The sequence below is a fragment of the Patella vulgata genome, chromosome 4, assembly GCF_932274485.2.
Source record: "Patella vulgata chromosome 4, xgPatVulg1.2, whole genome shotgun sequence".
Taxonomy (NCBI): Eukaryota; Metazoa; Mollusca; class Gastropoda; family Patellidae; genus Patella; species Patella vulgata.
The window spans coordinates 60,682,783-60,702,277 of NC_065882.2; the positions used below are offsets into that span (position 1 = coordinate 60,682,783).

Consider the following 19,495-nt stretch of genomic DNA (forward strand, 5'->3'; position numbering starts at 1 on the left):
GGCTGTTGTAAAGCATCAATGATTTCTGCATCATAGTATGTGGGGTTGAAGATGATGTTTATTCAATTAATTCATCCCAGTTCAGGCTGTTAATCTGTAACTGCCGAAGGGAGCCACGGTGGCCAAGTGAGTAATACGCTGGCTAGCTAGTCCGGAGGTCGCGGGTTCGTTCCTGGTGTTTGGCTGGGAAAGTTCATCGAGATTATCCGGCGTGGTGTCCAAAATCTCCGCCATAGCACACTGTATAGCGCATGTCCGTCTTCATTAGCCCAAACATGGCGTTAAACCCCATTTCATTTCATTTCATGTAACAGCTGATTATGTTTAGAAATTCCTTGCATGGTCTTTTTATCAGCCGATGTTATAATAAGCTTCCGAGAAACCGTCCTTAGTGCCCCATACCAGACTACGAGTGTTGACAATATTTAAAATTACTACAGACAGTTATTATAATGTAACTTGAATTATGTTTTGTTCTTACATTATTGACAGGATCTCTATGTAGCTCAAAAACTTCTGGATATTACATTTATGTTGAGTAAAACAACAATCCCGTCTTTAAAACTAACATATGGTGACTTTATGACCACGCCTACACTAGGTAAGTATGATATAAAGAAGAATGCCTTTTAACGGATGATAAAATACGAATACGCGGGAACTGATTCAGCTACTTTAATTATAATTTATTTTGTATTTTACTTCAATATACTATTTTGTTTTGGTGTCTTTGTGGACTTTAGCATCGACTTAACTTCAGAGGACAGATATTTCGCTTGAAAAAAGAAATTCAATTGAAGACCTCAATAATCGAAAGAGCTTGAATAATGTCAAATTTAGAAAACCAAATAATTATGGGACTGGGTAACATTTTTATTTCTGGAAAACTTTATAATGGAGTAAATTCAATGTTGATCGATTAAAAGGTTGCACTGAATATAAGACACGCGGTTATTTCTACGTTGAAAATAAAACAAAAAAAGCAGACTACCTGTCACTTATCTATTTTTTGGAATGTACTTGGAAATTGGGTAGAATTGGGGTTTTGTAAATTTAATATTGTATCCTATTTGACACCGCTTTAACTTCTTATTTAACTAGCAAGTTTGTTGCACCTTTGTATTGTTTTTATACAGGGTTTAGCGTCAGCAATTTATCTGTTATACCCGCTTATATGAAGCCTACTATCACCCCTAATACCTACAAGATACAGACATATTCTGAAGTTCCTGTTAGAGCCCGATCTAAACGTGATTATCCGGTGAAGACGAATGGCGGTATCTATGATAAAAGTATGTATGTTTGTACTACTGGATAATGTTAAATAATTAACAATTGTGATAGATCGTTAGCGCGAATTCTATTCTAGAAAATAATGTTCGGCAATATGCAATGGCAAATTTTGTATGGATTCAGAAAATTGTGGACACTAATTGTGCCTATAGAGGCTATGGTTGATATCTAAAGCCCAAAGCTATGTACACACCAGCCACAATATTATTGCGGTAGTAAACTGTGTCTGGAGTAAAATGGAAGACATCAGTAGTAGAACTATTTCTATGTACATACAAGTTTATAATTCGATCCATTTATCTTGACTGGTATTCTCCGTATCCAGAAAAATCCATTTCGTCATTTTAAAGAGTGGATTATTATTATTTTATTATTAGCCTTAAAGAACAATATTGCCTTTTTTCAGTTTTAACTAATGGCAATTTATCATATCACGCCAGTATAGTGAAAAAAGAAAAGTTAACCGTGAAATTTTATTTTAAACAAATGTTTTCATTGATGAAACGAGACACTTCCAAAAACGAGTAAGTAAACTCCATCCTATTATATAGTTGCTCTTCTGGAGACCTTTCGCTCTGGTAGTAAGTGCCGAATATTAACTCTGGTTTCCTTACCTTTACGTACAAGCACTTCTGCCGATAGTTATATGTATATCTGTTTAGAATTAAATTTTTCTTGCAAAAGGGTCTTATTTTTGGAGGGGGGGGGGGTGGATGGCCGAATGGTTAGCACGTGCGCGCTGTATCATACGACCTGTCATTTAGTCAACTGGCGTGGGTTGTACGTGACAATTAGTAGGGTCGCCTGTCCAACCTCGTGGGTTTTCTGCAGGTCCTCCGGTTTCCTCCCACTGCTAAAGACCCTACGCGCAAGCGAATTATTGAAATAAAATTAAAACCATATTGTTAGTCCCGAAATGACCTAGTTTGTGTCGAGTGGACGTTAACTCTCTCTCTCTCTCTCTCTCTCTCTCTCTCTCTCTCTCTCTCTCTCTCTATTTTTGGATGCTACAGTCACCTCATATTTCCTATTACAACTTTAAATTGTTCTTTTACGTGTACGAATAGACATGGTTAATTGCCCAACCCTCCGTCCTGCACCTCGCCGGAAAGTTCGAGGAACTTTCTCGGCCAACAACAAGAGCTATCCTGATACCTTCCGGCTAGTGAGCCCCGCTCACTGAGCCACCGCCAAATTCGTAATAGATACATAAATATAAAATAATGTTCCTGTAATAAAGCATAATAAATCTATAGGCCTATTCGATATTGGTTTATGAAATTATCAGTTATTTTTATTAATTTTATTACCAATGTTCTGTAATGTTGTTTCAGTGCTTATGTGGCTGTTAGCGATATGTTTTCTATATATTTATTAAATGATATGGATAGTCTAGAAGAGAGATTAGAAATAAACCTTCAACATAATATCAATGTAAGTATAAAGGCCATGGAATGACTTGGTTAAATTCTATACATAGTTGTTCCCGTTTATGTTTAACTGTCACTATCTTTAAATAATTTACCGTAATAGAGTTTCTTCTGAAAAGCCAATATTTAAGATGGTATAAAGTATACACAGTACATAATACAGAATGCCATTGACCGTCTCATTAGTTGGTATTGTAAATCGCGGAGATCATGAAAAGTTTGATTTTTTCCTTTTTCATTTAGATATGTAATATTGTCAGATACCAATTTGACAGTTTTAAAACAATGTGTCAATGTATAAAAGAACCAAATAGTAGTTGGGTTTATAGATGTCAATAGAATGCCATACTGTGTATTTCAGTAGAATGCCATGTTGTGTATTCTTTCGGTAGCCTATATTAATGTCATCTTTCATTTGTTATGTCCCTTGTGCTCTGTGTCTAATTGGGGTAGAATGATCGAACTCTGTATATATGTTTGTGAGGTGAATCTCTTAACTAAGTTTGATAATAAGCATTTCTTTCTGAAGCTAAGCAATTGTCCGTCTGTCCGTCAAACCCTTTGGAACACAATAACTCTGCTCCTAAATGAAGCCTCTGCGTACTTGTGTAGATGTCCGTGAGGTACATGTCTTGATCCAGTACGATGATAAACAATTTCTGGTTAGGCAGAGCAGAGATAAACAACTTTATTTGTCGAATAAAACTGGGTGAGAATGATGAAACTTGGTGTAGAGTTTTATCACACCAAGTTCGATAATGAACATATTCTGCTCGGGTTAAAGCAGGATAACAAGTGATAAAGCATCAATACCAACTTCCTTAACGAAAATTTTCTGCACAGGTTGCATAGAGTGATAGGTAATTTGATAGCTGGTTGCTTTATACAAAGATAAATGTACATAATGAGTGTCCTCTATTTTTGGATTTTGACTGTTGTAATAGTTGTTGTAAATACCAGGGATTGAATATAGCTTCTATAAGAAAATATAATATAATATCCACCTCTTTTGATCGGGTTTAGGTGTTTGTGTGGTTATGTAACATGCTAATTACAAAAAGACAGTAGGATAAAAGAGAGAGTATATTTTCATTACATCATTTCATCTGGTTTGGATTATTAAAGGTTCGGCTAATTACGATGTTTTCAATTTGTTCAGGTAATGTAATTAATAATATGTTCTTCTTACAGCAACAGTATTTAGTACAGCACAATGAAACCAGATGTGTTAAATGGGTGGGCTACAGGTAGGCTAATTCTATGTAAGCTTTTAAATTGGATGTTTGAGATGTATTTTCAGTAAAGGAAAACTAAAATGATTTTTAATAGTTAACCTAGTAACACGGATAACTTTTTCTTACATGTGGGTTTCTAGTAAGCTTATTTGCATCAGGAATGAATGAAATTGATAAAACTACCTGATGCAATTAGTATATTAAAAAGCCATATGGCTTAAATTTAAGATCTCCCGTGTACCGCAATAACTGGCGTGTAATATAGCTATATAAGTTTAAATATCCTATTTGAATAAGCATGGTCCTTACCTTGGTATATCAGCGATTTGTTTTATATGGTGAAGATCAATTGTCCACGTTTATATTCAAAAAGAACATGGTCCAACTAACGCGTTGACTTTGAAACCACGGAAAGTTGTCCCCGCTCCATTCAGTTATGTGAAAAATACGATTTTGTTTTTAGGATGTCCTTGTATGGCTATTGGGATGAATCAAACTGTGTAACAGTACATAAGAATATATCAACTACCACATGTTGGTGTCGTATACCAGGAACATTTGCTGTTTTTATCAAACCGGACGAAACAGGGGTAGGTGAAAATTAGCCATTATAATTGTATTTGGTAATTATAATGGTGTTTCGTTTGCTACGAACGTTTGGAAGAGAGAAATATTTGTACCATGGAAACACAATTGACTAGAGAGGACCTAACAGCGTTCTCATTATATGCCCCATACTTCAAAATACGACCTACAAATAACATAATATATTAATGGCATTGTGGCGACACTAACAACCAGCTGTATTTACAATAATCAAGTACATGTTTGTCAAAAAGAACATACAAACAAATCTCTACTGTTTTACTTTAAATAATTTTCATTAATTCCCTTAAAAGATCTGTGTAAAGTAGTGTCGCCTCAATTGAAGCATACAGCTCAATGCATCTGCGCTTGCATGTAATTACCGAAGCCAATACACAACTACTGGGGACACTGTTGCAGTAACAATTCCTACGCCAAACGAGGGAAATAATATTTAGTTTCAATATAACCAGGGTGAAGAGATTCGAGACCAAAATCTCTAGTTAATATTTTAAGTATGTATATTAATTCGTATCGATTCATTACATAATCTCAAAACTGAAAGTAACATGATATAAAAAAAACATATTATGTAACACAACCCATTTTACTAACAGAAATAAACAACCGATAACAAATTGTAAATTCCATACAACAAAGTCGATCATTGGCGTAGGTGTATGTGAGACACGTGGCCCGTGAGAGGAGGGGCAGATGGGGCACTTGTCCAGGGCCACGGAGCATATGGGAACCGCAGGTATGCCAAGTAATAAATTGTAGGTATAAATTAATAAAAAAAATACACTGTATGGTGAGACATACGGAAGGCCTGTTTTTATGGGATGATTACTGTTAGTACAATCAATTAGGAGATTAAAAATAGAATTGCCAGACAGCATTATTATCTTATTAATTCCCAGAACACCTATAGACAGGTGTTTGAAGATTAAATGAGTAATGCATTAGTAGCCTGCCTTGTTCACCAGTCCTGTTTCGGGAATTACTACTGAATAAAACTACTTTTTCCAGAAAAAAAGGGTCCCCAACTGAATTTCATATTTTTTGAAGTCCCATTTTATCAAATTTCTCTGAATGATAATTTATTGATCGTGTGTTTTAGTACAAAAGAAATTTACTTTTAATGGCATTCATATTCATCTTTTACTTTTAATGAAGGCATTCTTATTACAGATATAGATTCGGTATTATTAGTGGGTTGTATTCTGCATTGCGTGGGATGTGTGATAATATCGTCGTCTATATGTTAATCGGGTTCATATTAATTTTTTTTTAGAATCAAGAAGTTCTTATAACAGATATAGATACCGTATTATTAGTGGGCTGTATCCTGTCTTTATGTGGGCTGTGTGCTACTATAATCGTCTATATGTTTACTTGGAGGTGAGTAAGAATTTATCTAGAATCACTATGTTCGGTACCGGGCCTACCTCAAAAATTAGCATTTAAGTGAATTAACCTAGGCCATGTTGAGCGGATCGAGGAGACAAGGAATTTGAGTCATGAATAAATGAATGAATGAAATGTTGTTTCATTGCACGTCAGTACCAAAAGGGCTATATTGCGCCATATCCTGAATAAAACTTGTATTAAGTAACATATTTACTTGAAGCACCAGTTGCATTCTTTTTTGATGAACTGAAACAATCAGGATGTCCTCTTGTAATATTTCTCACCAGACGACTTTGTTATTGTTGTTCTCTTTGGGGATGACTCTCTTCGAAAAAAGCCTAAGCCTACACCAAATCAGGAACGATCGACATGGAACTTGGCATGCTTGCTTCTTGGACAATAATACCGCAACATTTGGCGGATATGACATAAAAATTCCAATATTGATGTAGTGACATCATGCTCGGTCCCTGGTCCATATAGTACTTTCGTACCGTATTTGCTTCGCTTAAGCTTGATGATAATGTTGTTTTTGTTTTGTTTCTATTCAGACATCTTGTTGGTAACATACACTGTATTCACATCAACCTGGTTCTATCATTAGCTGTTGTTAACATGCTGTGTTTGATGTGTCTAGGAAAATCAAACATTGAAGTAAGTTCTAATTTCAATTTAACCATGAACGAGAAGCCTTTTTTAACAAGGACTAATTAGATATGGCTATTATAAATGTACACGAATGACAGTTGACATATCTATTTCAGCTAATGTACTGTCTCCACATATACATTAAGATTAATCTTGTGGTGGTTAGCGTGTTTAAAGCGACGTCAGCGCTATTGAGGTCTTCATCGGATTTTTAACTTTTCAAGTAGTTACGAATGCTCGTTAGAAAATATATTTCTGTAATTAGGCCGGTGCTTAGATTTTCAATAATTAGGTTAATCGAAGGTTATTTTGAATTTGGTGTATTCCAAGTAAATTAAATGTATATTCTTGCTGAGCGTGATGATGCCTCTTTATATCACTCATGTCTTCTAATTTCTTATTGAACACAAATACGGCATTGAAAGAAAGAAATTATATTCAATCTAGCATTAACTGAATTTAATGATTTTGTTATTTATCTTCCAGAGAGTATGTGTAGCCGGAAAAATTCTCATTCAGTTTTTCTACCTGGCGGCATTTGCGTTTATATTTGTGGAAGCTGTACATATGTTTGTGTCGGTTCACGGTGGCAACAGAATAAAGAAGACCTGTATTAAATACTTTATCATTGGATGGGGTATGTGCTGTGTTAATTTATAATCATTGATTTGTAGTACTATTCCACTATAATTCCCATGGCAAGATTAAAGCTAGTTGGAGGGTTTCTGTGTTATTTAAACATGCATTTTGCAAGAGCTAAATCTGCCTGTCTTTCTTTAGGACTGAAATGTCATCTAAGTTATTAAGTAGACATTAATAAACTTATCCAGACCATAATCAACTCTCGATACCATCGCTATTCTGCGATATTTAGCGGATTGGAATACTCTTTGTGTAGGATGATTAAACGTAAAAGTGGATAATCGAGACTTTGTTTTTTTATCATACCGACTTTAGTAATGATGATCGAGGCTAGTCTAAAATTCAAAAGCTCATATCTCTGGCCAGAGTGGAGCAATTTAACTGAAATTTTCAGCATATTCGATTTACGTTATTTATTATTTTTTTAACTATTATAGCGAGAATTGTCAACGCTTTATCTAATCTCCCATAATGCCCCATTAATGATTATTATAATCTTAATCTATGGTTGTGTGATAGCACAGTGGTAGAGCGATGGACCGGCAACTGCGAGGAGAATGGGTGCCGTCAGGGCTTCGATTCCCGTAAGGGTTAGGAAACGTTAGACCTACGGCCCGTGATTTCTGTAGGGGGTCTGTAAAGATCGCCTCACCTCCCGATAACCCTAACCCTATTTCCCCAAGTTAAAAATAATAAATATGCGGCGGCCATGTTGGGCTCGATTTAGGTCCAATTTACCTCCGACTATTTTTTATAATTTTGTGAAATTGTTAATTAAAACATAAAGAAGAAACCCGATCCAGTCGTTAATTTATAACATTCATAATTCTGTTTACATTTTGACTTTTAAAACGTGTGAACGTGATCAAAGACAAAGTTGTTGATGGAATTAAAACTAGATGGGACCCTGACGATCAGAAGTTTTGAAGTAAAATCTTGTTACGCTAAAACACTTTCATATTAATTTGTTGTATTTGGACAGGTTTACCAACAGTTGTAATAGGAGGCGTGGTGATTGCCAGTGAACGGTTGGGTTATGATAAAGATTGTATAGACTGGTAAGGATTTGAGTGGCATTTAACCATCAAGCACAATAAAAACACAACACAATTTATAAAGAATACAATCATGGTTTGTTAGACAAGTAGCACTAACTGTTCTCTTATAGTTTTCAAGGATAAAATGTGGAAACGTTGTGATATATATGTAACAAACCATTGATTGTGAAATGAAATGAAATGGGGTTTAACGTCCTACTGTTCTGCGCCATACAGTGTGCTATGAGGGATATTTGCTCCGTGCAGCGGCACTTTGGCTTAATCTTATATCAAATTCCAACTGCCAAGGGATATTTTACGTGCACGCTAATGTATACAGGGGACGTCGGTTCTTCGTCCCAACTGAACGACTGCACCACTGACAAGGGGGAAACCACGTCGGAAATTCCCAATAAACTTTTTCGGGCAATGCAGGAATGAACAACCATTGATTGTATTCCTTGTAAATTGTTTTGTGTTTTTATATAAAATTCACTACTTTATACCTACTTCCCTGACAAATTTCAATCTTACAATAGCTTATATATATATGAAATATCGAAATTCAAATCTGGGACAAATCATGCTCATGTAACTAATCTGAAATAACATTCTTTTTGAAAATGATAAGACGAATTCATGCTTTCAAGGTTTTTTGGTTTTTTAACCATATCAAATAAATAATAGATGTATTAAAAGCTTTAAAACATTTGTCCCTGGAGTGATTTCTAAAGTTGGATTAAAATGAATAGTAGTTTCTTTTTATGTCCATGTCATTTAACACTAAAAGAAAACCTTGGACTGTAGCTTGGGGTTTTAAAAATGGATACTTTTTTTTAAAAGATAAATATCCCTACATCACTAACACAATTTCATCACCACTACTGCGTGGGCTGAACTGGGCCGTCAGATTATTTGTTTCGATGGCGTGCACGTGGTCATCCAGTTCATCGTTTGTTTCCCAAATAATTTGATATCGCCTTTCCCTGGAATAAATAGGGTTCCAGATCCAGGGGTAGAAAACATTTTAACTGGGCTCAAATTTGTAATTATCGTATACCTAAATTTCCTTGGCTTCAAAACTGCATAATTTAAGTTGAAAGCTAGCAACAAGCTAATAAAACCTGAGTGCTATAACAAAGAATTAATTGCCAGCAACAAAAGACTTTTCCATGGCACCGGGAACTAATCGGCGGATGGCTTCAGCCACCATTGAAACCCCCTTTGTTTTATTTTCTTAACCGGTTTCAGTAGGTCATCTAAAAGCATTTTCTGTAACTGGATCTGTAACAATACCTTATGTTTTACACACCTTGCATGGGGTGTTATTTCCTGTTGTGACGTCATCAGAGGGTGATATCAGATGTCGTCCTATCACCATCGGATGACGTCACAACAGGTTTATATCACTCTGCGCAATGAAAAAGGACACAAATTCTTTTAACATTTTATTCACTGTTTTGTAAAATGTTGTCAAACCATTCGGACGATGAACTTAATTGCCAGGCCCATGTTACTTAGTTTCTTCATCTGACCATCAAAAACTTGTCTAAAACTCTCAAATTCTGGATTGTGTAGTATATTCACATGAGTTTTATCAGCATTTCGTAAATGTGAAACTATTCCCATAACTAAATACCGAATTCGGGGGGTAATATTCATCATTTTATTTTGCTTACTTCCAAGACAAATCTAGACATCCAAAAATAAGGTCTTATATACTCATATTATTGTCTTCCAGCGCACACTATATCGTGTTTATCATTCCGCCACACTGAGCAACTGTTAAAAAAGTTCACAGCCGACCGATATCTGCGTAAGGTGTTTATGAGCACGACATTGTTGGCACATTCACTGGCGTCTTTTTGTCACTCGAAATTGAAAAGCGTTTATCATTTTTATTTTCCTCACAATCCGAAATAGCCGAGTACATTAAATCCTAGCTACGAGAACGCAGCTAAAAACGTTGAGATAGATCAGATGTGCTTGTTTCAGGTACGATTGGGTGCCTTTTGTTTCACCTGGCAAAATTTATTTTCTTTATTAATGCATGTAATGTCTTAAAGATATGTTAATTTTATACTATTAGAACTTATTACACATATGCAGCCCAATCTACAGGAAACAACTTTCATATCAGCAAATATTGACAATAAAGTAAACCAAGCGTTGTTTTTATCAAAATTGATACGGACATTCATAAGTACGATGTAGTGTTGGCTATTGTACACGAGGCCCTGCCTTTGTGAGTTAAAGACGTCAAATTTAAAATGTCGGAGAAAGCAGTGTATTATCGCTTCGATTTAAGAAGAGGGGATTTGTGGGCTGTGGTCTAGAGTGCCGCCCATCGGCCTCTAGCTGACCGATTGTGGTTTCGATCCCTGGTGTGAGCTATGTGGCTTGGAGATAGGGGCGCCTTCTCAACCCCACGGGTTTACTCCGGTTACCTCCCACAGGAAAGATCCCTGCGCGTGCGCTAAGATAATAAATAAAATGAAAAATAAGACTTGTCTGCGATATGACCTTCGTTCGAAGCGGACGTTAAACACTAAGAACAACAACAACCTGTGTTGGGTAGTATTTTATGCTTAATTGTAGTTGGATGTGGCAGGAATGATATAAATAAAAATAATCAATCGTTGTTTTGAAGAAAAAATTGACAATTTAATTGCTTATTTGAATCCCGATATGATTAGCGCTGAGCTTTGCCAGTTGTAACTTATATAGCACCATCTCTTATTATCTCGTAACACGGATGATTGAAAGGTGAGGTTTCTTTTCTAATTAAATCCTTGTTTAATATTTTCTGCTCACATTCTGCATTTTGACTAGCTTTAAATAATTCTTTGTCAGAAACTACATTTTCTTTTTCGACCATATTTTCTACTAACCGACTTGCTCGGATATGTCCGTCGTCCGATTCGTTTAACAACATTGTACGAAATGAATGACAGTTTGTGAACACGCGGTTACTAAAATATAATGCACGTACAACTTACTATACAACGTTTTCTTAATTTTGTCATATCAGTCGCAGGTCCGATATGCCATGGGCTAAATCATTGTCTTATTATAGGTGAAATCAATTAGAATAGATTTATCATTGACTTTGATGTCGGTATTTAAATCAAATAGTATCCTATACTCTCAGTCGATATGTGAAATAACCCACGGTCTTCGGCCTAAGGTTATTCCACATATCAACTTCGATGAGGGTAATCTCGAAGACTCCTTTACCTACAACGGGCTATAATATAGAATTTGATATACGATTATAACATGTTTTTTTTTATATATGTGTGTTTTATTAGGTGTTGGCTATCAGAAAATCATTGGCATTTTTACAGTTTCATTATACCTATGATTATTCTTATACTGGTAAGTATTACATATAAAATTATGATAGCTGTTCTTACTCTATTTGGCCATCGACCAAATGCAGATAGTTATGAAAACCTGGACAAATTCCAGTTCATTAATCTCGCAACAACATATTTTCTTTCAAAAATTAATGGACAATTTGTGAACTTGAAACATTCGTATACAAGAAGGGGGATTGGATGGCCGAATGGTTAGCACGTGCACGCTGTATCATAAGGTCTGTCATTAGTCAACTGGCGTGGTTTCGATTCCCCGGTTGTACGTGACAATGAGTAAGGATCGTTTGTCCGACCACGTGGGTTTTCTCCGAGTCCTCCGGTTTCCTCACACTGCTAAAGACCCCTACGAAAGCGAATTATTGAAATAAAATTGAACCAGGTGTTAGTCCCGAAATGACCTAGTTTGTGTCGATGCCTCTCTCTCTCTCTCTCTCTCTCTCTCTCATACAAGATACACAGCTTGTCAATTATTTTTTTAAGGCTTGAGTTATTCAGAAATTTAACTAACTATCCTTATATCGAAAACAAAATTATCCTATAATGGAATGCTTGTATTTGCAGGCCCAGACAGGACTAACATTTGTGGCTGTTTTAACTGTATATAGGTGGAAAGAGGAGTGGCGATTTGCAGAAAGAAGACAATATATGTGAGACAAGCCATATTTAAATTTGTTTATACCCAAAAATGGTGTACCAAAATACAAAATTGAGTTCGTTTTATGCAAGCACATCATTCGGGAGAATAGTCTGGAACTATTTTTTAGAAATAACTAAACATGGACCTGTTTGTGATTCCTCTCACCATTTCTTAATTTTACGGAAAGAATAAAATGCTCATTTAAAAGATGTATTATGGAAGATTTAGATTAAAAAAAGGTGGTCGTTCTTGCTGTACTTCAAATATAGATAATGAACATTTGGAAATTTCAGTCATGTTTACTTTATTCTGAGCGAAGTTATGTATGTTTGAAGTTTTAACAAGAATATGCTAGTCTCGATTGTCATTGCTATGATAAAGATAGGTTGCCAGGTAACGAAACATACGCCCACAGCAGCTAAATCGTCCGGCGGTCGACAAAGGTTGTCGCATATTTTTTCCTTTGTAGGTAATTGGGGCCTTTACAAGACACTTCCATACAGATCAGATTATATTTTTTGCCATTTGAGGGTTCACAAGGTTCTACAAACTGAAACAAGGGTATCAACTCTGGGAGTAATCTACAGAAATTGTTGAAATTTGATAGGCTTTTTCGTTTTACTAATTTAAATAATGCATCTAAATTTCATACAGATCAGATGATCACTTTTGTCATTCAAACTTTCACAAGGTTCACAACCGCCATAACTCTAAAAATTATTGACGGAAATTGCTGAAATTCAATAGACCTCTGTTTCAGAAATGATGCATATAAATTTCATACAAATTTCATAAAAACTTTCATCAATCGAGCAATAACAAGGTTGAACAAAGTGAAACAAGGGCCATAACTCTAGAAGTAATAAACGGAAATTGCTGAAATTCAATAGGATTCTTCTCTTTACTAATTTAAATGACGCATGCAAATTTCATACAGATCGGCATATAACTTTTGATGTTAGAGCGTTCACAAGGTACAATAAAGTGAAACAAGGGCCATAACTCTAGACGTAATAAACAGAAATTGCTGAAATTCAATGAGATTCTTCGTTTCACCAATTTAAATAATGCATATAAATTCCAGAAAGATCGGATGATAACTAATGCAAACAACATATATCAATTTTAAAACAATGATAACTTTTGGCGTTAGAGTGTTCACAAGAAATTGTGGACGATCGACGGACGGACGGGGGCGACGGCAATATACGTCCACTTTTCTATGTGGGCGTATAAAAAACGGTTTTCCATTTTGTTTTTTTCCTTAACCAATTAGCAAATTACTATCCAAGCTTAAATAACATTTGAAGCCAGAAAAAAAAACTTCAGTAGGGAGATTTAGTTCTTACTTAAGCTATTTTTAACTATATTGTTTTACTGCAGTGGCTTCCCTAGATTCTGGACAGAGATACGAGGGAATCATTTATATTTAAATATTTTGCAGGTGTCAAGGAGGCCAGATGATGATGATACAAACATTACTGACAGCTTCCTGCATCACAGGTTCCATGATTCTTCAACAAAATGGCCAAATGTATTCGTACATTTTTATTATTTCTGATATATCGTTGGTACGTTTACAATATAAACTATTTTTAGATACCTTAAGTACTTTTATTTCACGAAAAGACGGTCTTCACTAAAAATTAAATAATAAATGAATATCAAATGGTTGGTTAATAAGTCTGTGCTACAGTGATACGTTAAAGTATATTATCGGTGATGTTCTGCAGGTTGTAAGCTAGACCGGAATCGAAATAAAATAAAGTTTAATGTTCTGGGGGGGGGGGGGGGTTTGGGGGGGGGGGTGTTGTTGCACCGACTGTGCTAATGGAGACGGGCATATGCCATCGGTGTGCTATGAGGCTAATTTTGCCCTTGCCACGCCCTCCATCCTGCACTACTGACAAGGGGAAATTCGACCAACACAGGGATCGGACCCTGAACCTCCTGCTTAGTGACCGAGCGTATTCTTACTCACTGTTGAACTTACTACATTCTTTGCTTTAAAAATAAAAGTATATTTTATGTAAGGATTATGGTTTTGATTGAAAGCTTTGCGTTTTATATTTTTCAGTCAACCATATTGTTATTGTTTCTCTGTGTTTTAAAAAAACAGGTAATTATTTCTCTATATCTAGACCCCGGATAAAATTGATATCAAGTCATAAAAAACTACACTTGATGGTTTTCGGACATTAAGATGTTCTATCTATACTAATGTCCAAAAGAAAGTATACACTGTGCATTTCGTCCTGCTTCAAACAAAGTCGTTTTCCATTGTATGCGGTATTTGGGTACAATGTTCATTTGTTTTGCTGTTTATTTGCTTAGAAATATTGAGTTTGCGAGACATGTTCAGTGTAGTTTTATCACATTTTTTTTTTTTTTTTTTTTTTGATTTAAACAAAACTTAGTCATATTTTTAGTGTGTATACTTTCTTTTGGACATTAGTATATCATATTATAGGCCTAGCTATTGCTTTATTATAGTCACAGAACATGATATAATTAGCGCATTCATTCTCGTTCCAGGTTCCCGCCGCTATTTTACATATATTTAAACGAACGAGCGACGTTGATTATAAACGGGTAAGCTGGTTTTCATTTAAATCCAAGATGTTTTACAACTTGAACATCATTTGCGGCCAATTAACCAAGAGAGTGAGTTGTAGCTGTCTTTGTACCGGAAAATGGTGTACAGAACACTAATCTATTTATTTCGGCTAACATTCGTATTCCAGCCATGACGAACTTATTCAGTTTGACGAGGTTTCTTTCGGACCATTGTTGAGACGAGGCTTACAGATATACACAAAACCCAGCTTGTATTTGGCTGTAATTAGTGACAACGTGACAATTTTAAAAGGTTCTTATTGTTTATTTTCAGAAGTTTTCCACCAGTTCGTTTCGAAGTAAGTAAACATTTTGTAAATTGTATCCTTTCTGAATCATACATCCTTGTTCCGTTCTTTGTGGAGCCACATTGACTGATGGCAGGAGGAAAAATATCGTCAAGAAGAAAAATATAGGGGGCAGCTTGTGTACTTGACACTGAAGAACAGGCGGAAAAATTTACGTTATAGTACATTGCATTTGGTAAACCCACGCCCTTCCTGATTAGCACAGGTTAGGTGAAAAGGGTAACTTTGTCGTAAAAAATGTAGGTTAACGTATATTGCGTTCTAATGTTTTATTGTCGTTACTTTTCAAAGTCACCTAGCATGGACATCTTGAATAAATTGCAATTTCCGGTTTCACTCTTGGTCTATTTCGAAACATACAATTGGTGTAATTACTGGATTTTTGTTTTAGCCTTTATGATGCCAGAGAAGGTAGACGAGAGTAACCAGACAGTAGAAAAGGTTGTCCAGGACCACCATAACGCTGTTAACAGAAGCACATATACAGCAGAGAAGAAAAAACAGCTTCGCTTTCTATTAGGTAGTTCTGGTAACTATAGTGACGCGTCAACCACGGGCTCGGGGTCGACTTCTGGTTCAGGCTCTGCCTCAGGGAGTGACGGGCCAATGAGATTTAGACCCAGATACTCTGGTGCTCGTGACAATGGGGATAGTGGTTTCTCAGAAGAAACGGGTAGTGACCGTTCATCTTATAAAAATAATTGTTTAGTAGAGTTACATCCACTTCCTTCAACGTCAGAAGGGAAGGAATCCCATTCTGGTGCCCATGACAATTCTGCACAAAGTTATGTTCTTGCTGATTTTCCGCAAAAAACTATGGAAACGTCAGTTGATCGTGAGTGCATACTCAATAAACCCTTAATTAAAAATATTCAAAAACCTACTCAAAGTGAAAAGAAAACAAGATTTATTTTTGCAACCGATGATACATCAGTGGACATGTTTAAAACCACGGAACCGTTGATATCAGACAATTTACGTGTTTGATTTTAATTCAAAACAGCAGCAGCCTAATATGTTACCATGACAACATATTGATTATATTATTGTTATTATTTAAATAAACCGGTGTGATGTTTTAAAGGTCAGGTGGTGATTTAAGAATGTTTATAAAAGTGTGATAAAACTAGCACTTTGTGATTGATAAAGAGGGTGCTATAGATTCAATTATATTTTTTGTTGTTGAATGAACGGAAGAGATATGTTTTTGATAAGTTTTGTTTTTGTGAGTGCCCTAAAATAAATATAAATGAATTTTGTGTCGAATTGATCTCGAATACAAACCCGCAAATATGTAAAACAAATAAAAAAATTGCTCTAAACAAGCTAAGGAGACGTGCATGTAAATGAATACGCATTTTGGGACAAACCCAGAATGGCACTGCCAACTTGATAATATTACCGAGAGAAGCCGTTGATAGTAGCTAATAATTCCATCTTGTAAGCGATCGCCAAAAGTATTCCTGGCATGACGAAATAGTGAAGTTTGTAAATAATAATATTGTTTATAAAGAAATGAGAGATTAATATCAATTGTTGTATTATTTATTAATAAAATTTCATATACAAAGATTGTGATATGGAATATATTGTTATTGCAGCTTAAAGTTAATTTATGTTGAATATTTGCTCACTGTTATACGTTCATAATCCTGTTTATTATAGGCATTTACATATTATAGACTAAAGTCAAACCTACACGATCAAACAATATGTCTTCAATGAAATTTTTTTTTTTTTTTTTAATTATTTGCCATAAGTGAAATGTGATGAAATGGGGTTTAACGTCCTACTTTTCTGCATCAACCTAGCTAATGAAGGTGGTTTTTGTTATAAGCATACATGCACCTCACCCCTAAAAGAACTTTGTAGTTCAAGTACTAATCAGCATGACCTATGAAGCTTGGCAATTCCATATACTGACACGACTTACATGTATTTTATTGTAAGTAAAACCTTCAATGTGCTTAGCGCTTTAGTGGCATTGATTTCAAGGTTTGGAAAAAATACTGTTAGGCCATATCAATTTTCATAATCGTGTCAATTTATTTAAATTCATTTTGTGAATCCCCACAAAAACAGACATTATTTTCATAAATCTATCATTTCTCTCACTTTTTCACAAAGGGCTTTTGTACATGGATTAAATAAGTAAATAATATTAAGAGATATATATTTATGTGTTGTGAATCATATAATCTACACGCCACTGGAGATTTTTTGCTTATCACAACGATTCTCTGTATTTAAGCCACACTTTTATCGGTTATTATGTTGTGGAAATAATAAAATAATATCACGATTTTCTCACAATTATCTTCAGATTTTACTCTGATAAAAATTAAAATAGGTGAATGCTACCTTTTGTAAGAAAAAAAAAAAAAAAAAACATGAAAAAGGGGGCAAACAGCCGTTTTAAGAGTATTTTTGTTTACCTAATTTGTAAAATGTTGTCCATTAAAAAATAAGATCCTTTGTGATAAGTTGAGTATAATGATATCTTACAAATTGTAAAGTAACACAAATGTTGAATTTCAAAAGAAAACATACAAGCACAACCGCCATTCTCGCAAACTAGCCAATTCTTTAGACACAGCTACATATATTTAAAGGTCAATCTTTGGGTGTTCGACTTAATAATAGTTGCCCGGATTTCAAAAATTTTATTTTATAGTGATAGTCAATATCACAAAACGAATGAAAAATATTTGACAAGCCCAGTGTCGAAATGTTGGATGGGTTTCTGAGAATACTATACATATTATTTCGTTAAGAAAGAAAAAAGGCCACAACCAAGCCAATAAAGAAATATTTAACCATAGGCCCAATACATATAAATATTAACCAAACTTAACAAATAGTCTATGAAATCTGGAATTCAGTACAGTATAACGCATCAATCGTCAGTGATATTTCGTTGGTGTGTGTTGGCCTTTAAGTTTTAGACACAAGTACGCCACATCACTATGTTTTCATGTATTATAATCTATAAATATATATTTTGATATTCATAGCCCTTGCGCCTTAAATAATATAATTATATACTGAAAAGACCGGTAATATATTATTCATATACATTGTACGCATAGTATTGATAAAGTATTTATTTTAGTGTTTATTTTAAATTTCAAAATCCTGTAAGAAACCGGTGAAGTGCAATTAAAATGGTTATCTAATACATTGTCTTCTTTCTGTGATTCTTGGTGGATCAGCATTTTGATAATCAGATACTCTAGAATGCGAAAAATGAAATAAAATGGTGTTTTATTGCATGTCAGCACCAAATATATGGCGATTTTAACGATATAATCAAGTAAAGATTATATGGTGAAATCAATTAAATGAACATCTAATTGATGATATGTTGTAATTTCTATTAATGATAATTGTCAGAAATGTGTTTTTAAGACGTATCTTAATATGTACTAATTGTTGTACAAGCGTCAATTTGGTAGTCCTATATCTATCTGTAAAATTAATTCAGACGGATTTGTTATCCATAGCCTTAAATTTAAATAAACAATGAAATTACGGTACCAAGAATCTAATAAGAGTAAGCAAGAGAAAGCATGCACATGTTCATTCACATATTCCTAAAGCAATGGTAACGAAGTGCTGATAATGCTCTGCTGATAATGCTCGTAACCAATTCTTGAGGAATGTACCTGATAGGCCTACTATAAAGATATATTACGTTTTAAAACGAATTTGATTGTTATTGTTATTTGAATCCCGAGTGTGTTTCACTATTCTGATACGACTTTTAATGAACTGATTCATTCCCTGTGTGTTGTATGTAAATAAGTTATCGGTGATCTTTGTTAATATTGTATCGGATATCCAGTGCTGAAATTATAATTGTTTTCTTTTTTTGTTTTTTGTTTTTTTTATAATAAAAATGTATTGTGCAACACGGGTATTTATTTTAATTGTTTCAGCGCCCACTATAAGCCCATTGGATAATATTCACCCAAATGTGTAAGTGGGACTCAGGGGCATGGTAACCCATGATTTTGCAAGCCCCCCACCCCCCAGTGTCGCGGAGTAATTTGTAGCATAACTGACCCACGTATATGTTTGATACTGGTTTAGCATTATGATTATGATTATAATGTTGAAAACCTCATTGAAACTATATGATTTTTGCCATTTGCGAGGAGGGGGGGGGGCTCAAAAACTCAAAACCATGACACAAAGCGCGTCTAGTGGGACTGGGTATGGCGTTTGGGTGTTTCTTGTGGTTGGCTTGGACTATCCACTGATAGTAATATAAG

The 19,495-nt window shown here is 34.9% G+C and overlaps 1 protein-coding gene across 2 annotated transcripts in view; it reads left to right on the top strand.

Moving 5' to 3' along the window:
• Positions 1-17,619, top strand: part of LOC126819404 (uncharacterized) — a 150,154-nt gene extending 132,535 nt beyond the window's left edge. For both annotated transcript variants that reach the window (XM_050547410.2, XM_050547411.2), the window contains 17 exons: positions 493-601; positions 1,137-1,292; positions 1,700-1,817; positions 2,628-2,727; positions 3,915-3,970; positions 4,422-4,548; positions 5,838-5,944; positions 6,505-6,607; positions 7,088-7,238; positions 8,226-8,301; positions 11,592-11,658; positions 12,222-12,307; positions 13,742-13,868; positions 14,375-14,416; positions 14,833-14,889; positions 15,188-15,212; positions 15,613-17,619. In XM_050547410.2, the coding sequence (XP_050403367.1) occupies positions 493-601; positions 1,137-1,292; positions 1,700-1,817; positions 2,628-2,727; positions 3,915-3,970; positions 4,422-4,548; positions 5,838-5,944; positions 6,505-6,607; positions 7,088-7,238; positions 8,226-8,301; positions 11,592-11,658; positions 12,222-12,307; positions 13,742-13,868; positions 14,375-14,416; positions 14,833-14,889; positions 15,188-15,212; positions 15,613-16,208 (2,103 nt within the window). In that variant the 3' untranslated portion in view covers positions 16,209-17,619. The remainder of the gene's footprint in view (positions 1-492; positions 602-1,136; positions 1,293-1,699; positions 1,818-2,627; positions 2,728-3,914; positions 3,971-4,421; positions 4,549-5,837; positions 5,945-6,504; positions 6,608-7,087; positions 7,239-8,225; positions 8,302-11,591; positions 11,659-12,221; positions 12,308-13,741; positions 13,869-14,374; positions 14,417-14,832; positions 14,890-15,187; positions 15,213-15,612) is intronic.
• Positions 17,620-19,495: the final 1,876 nt, after the last annotated feature.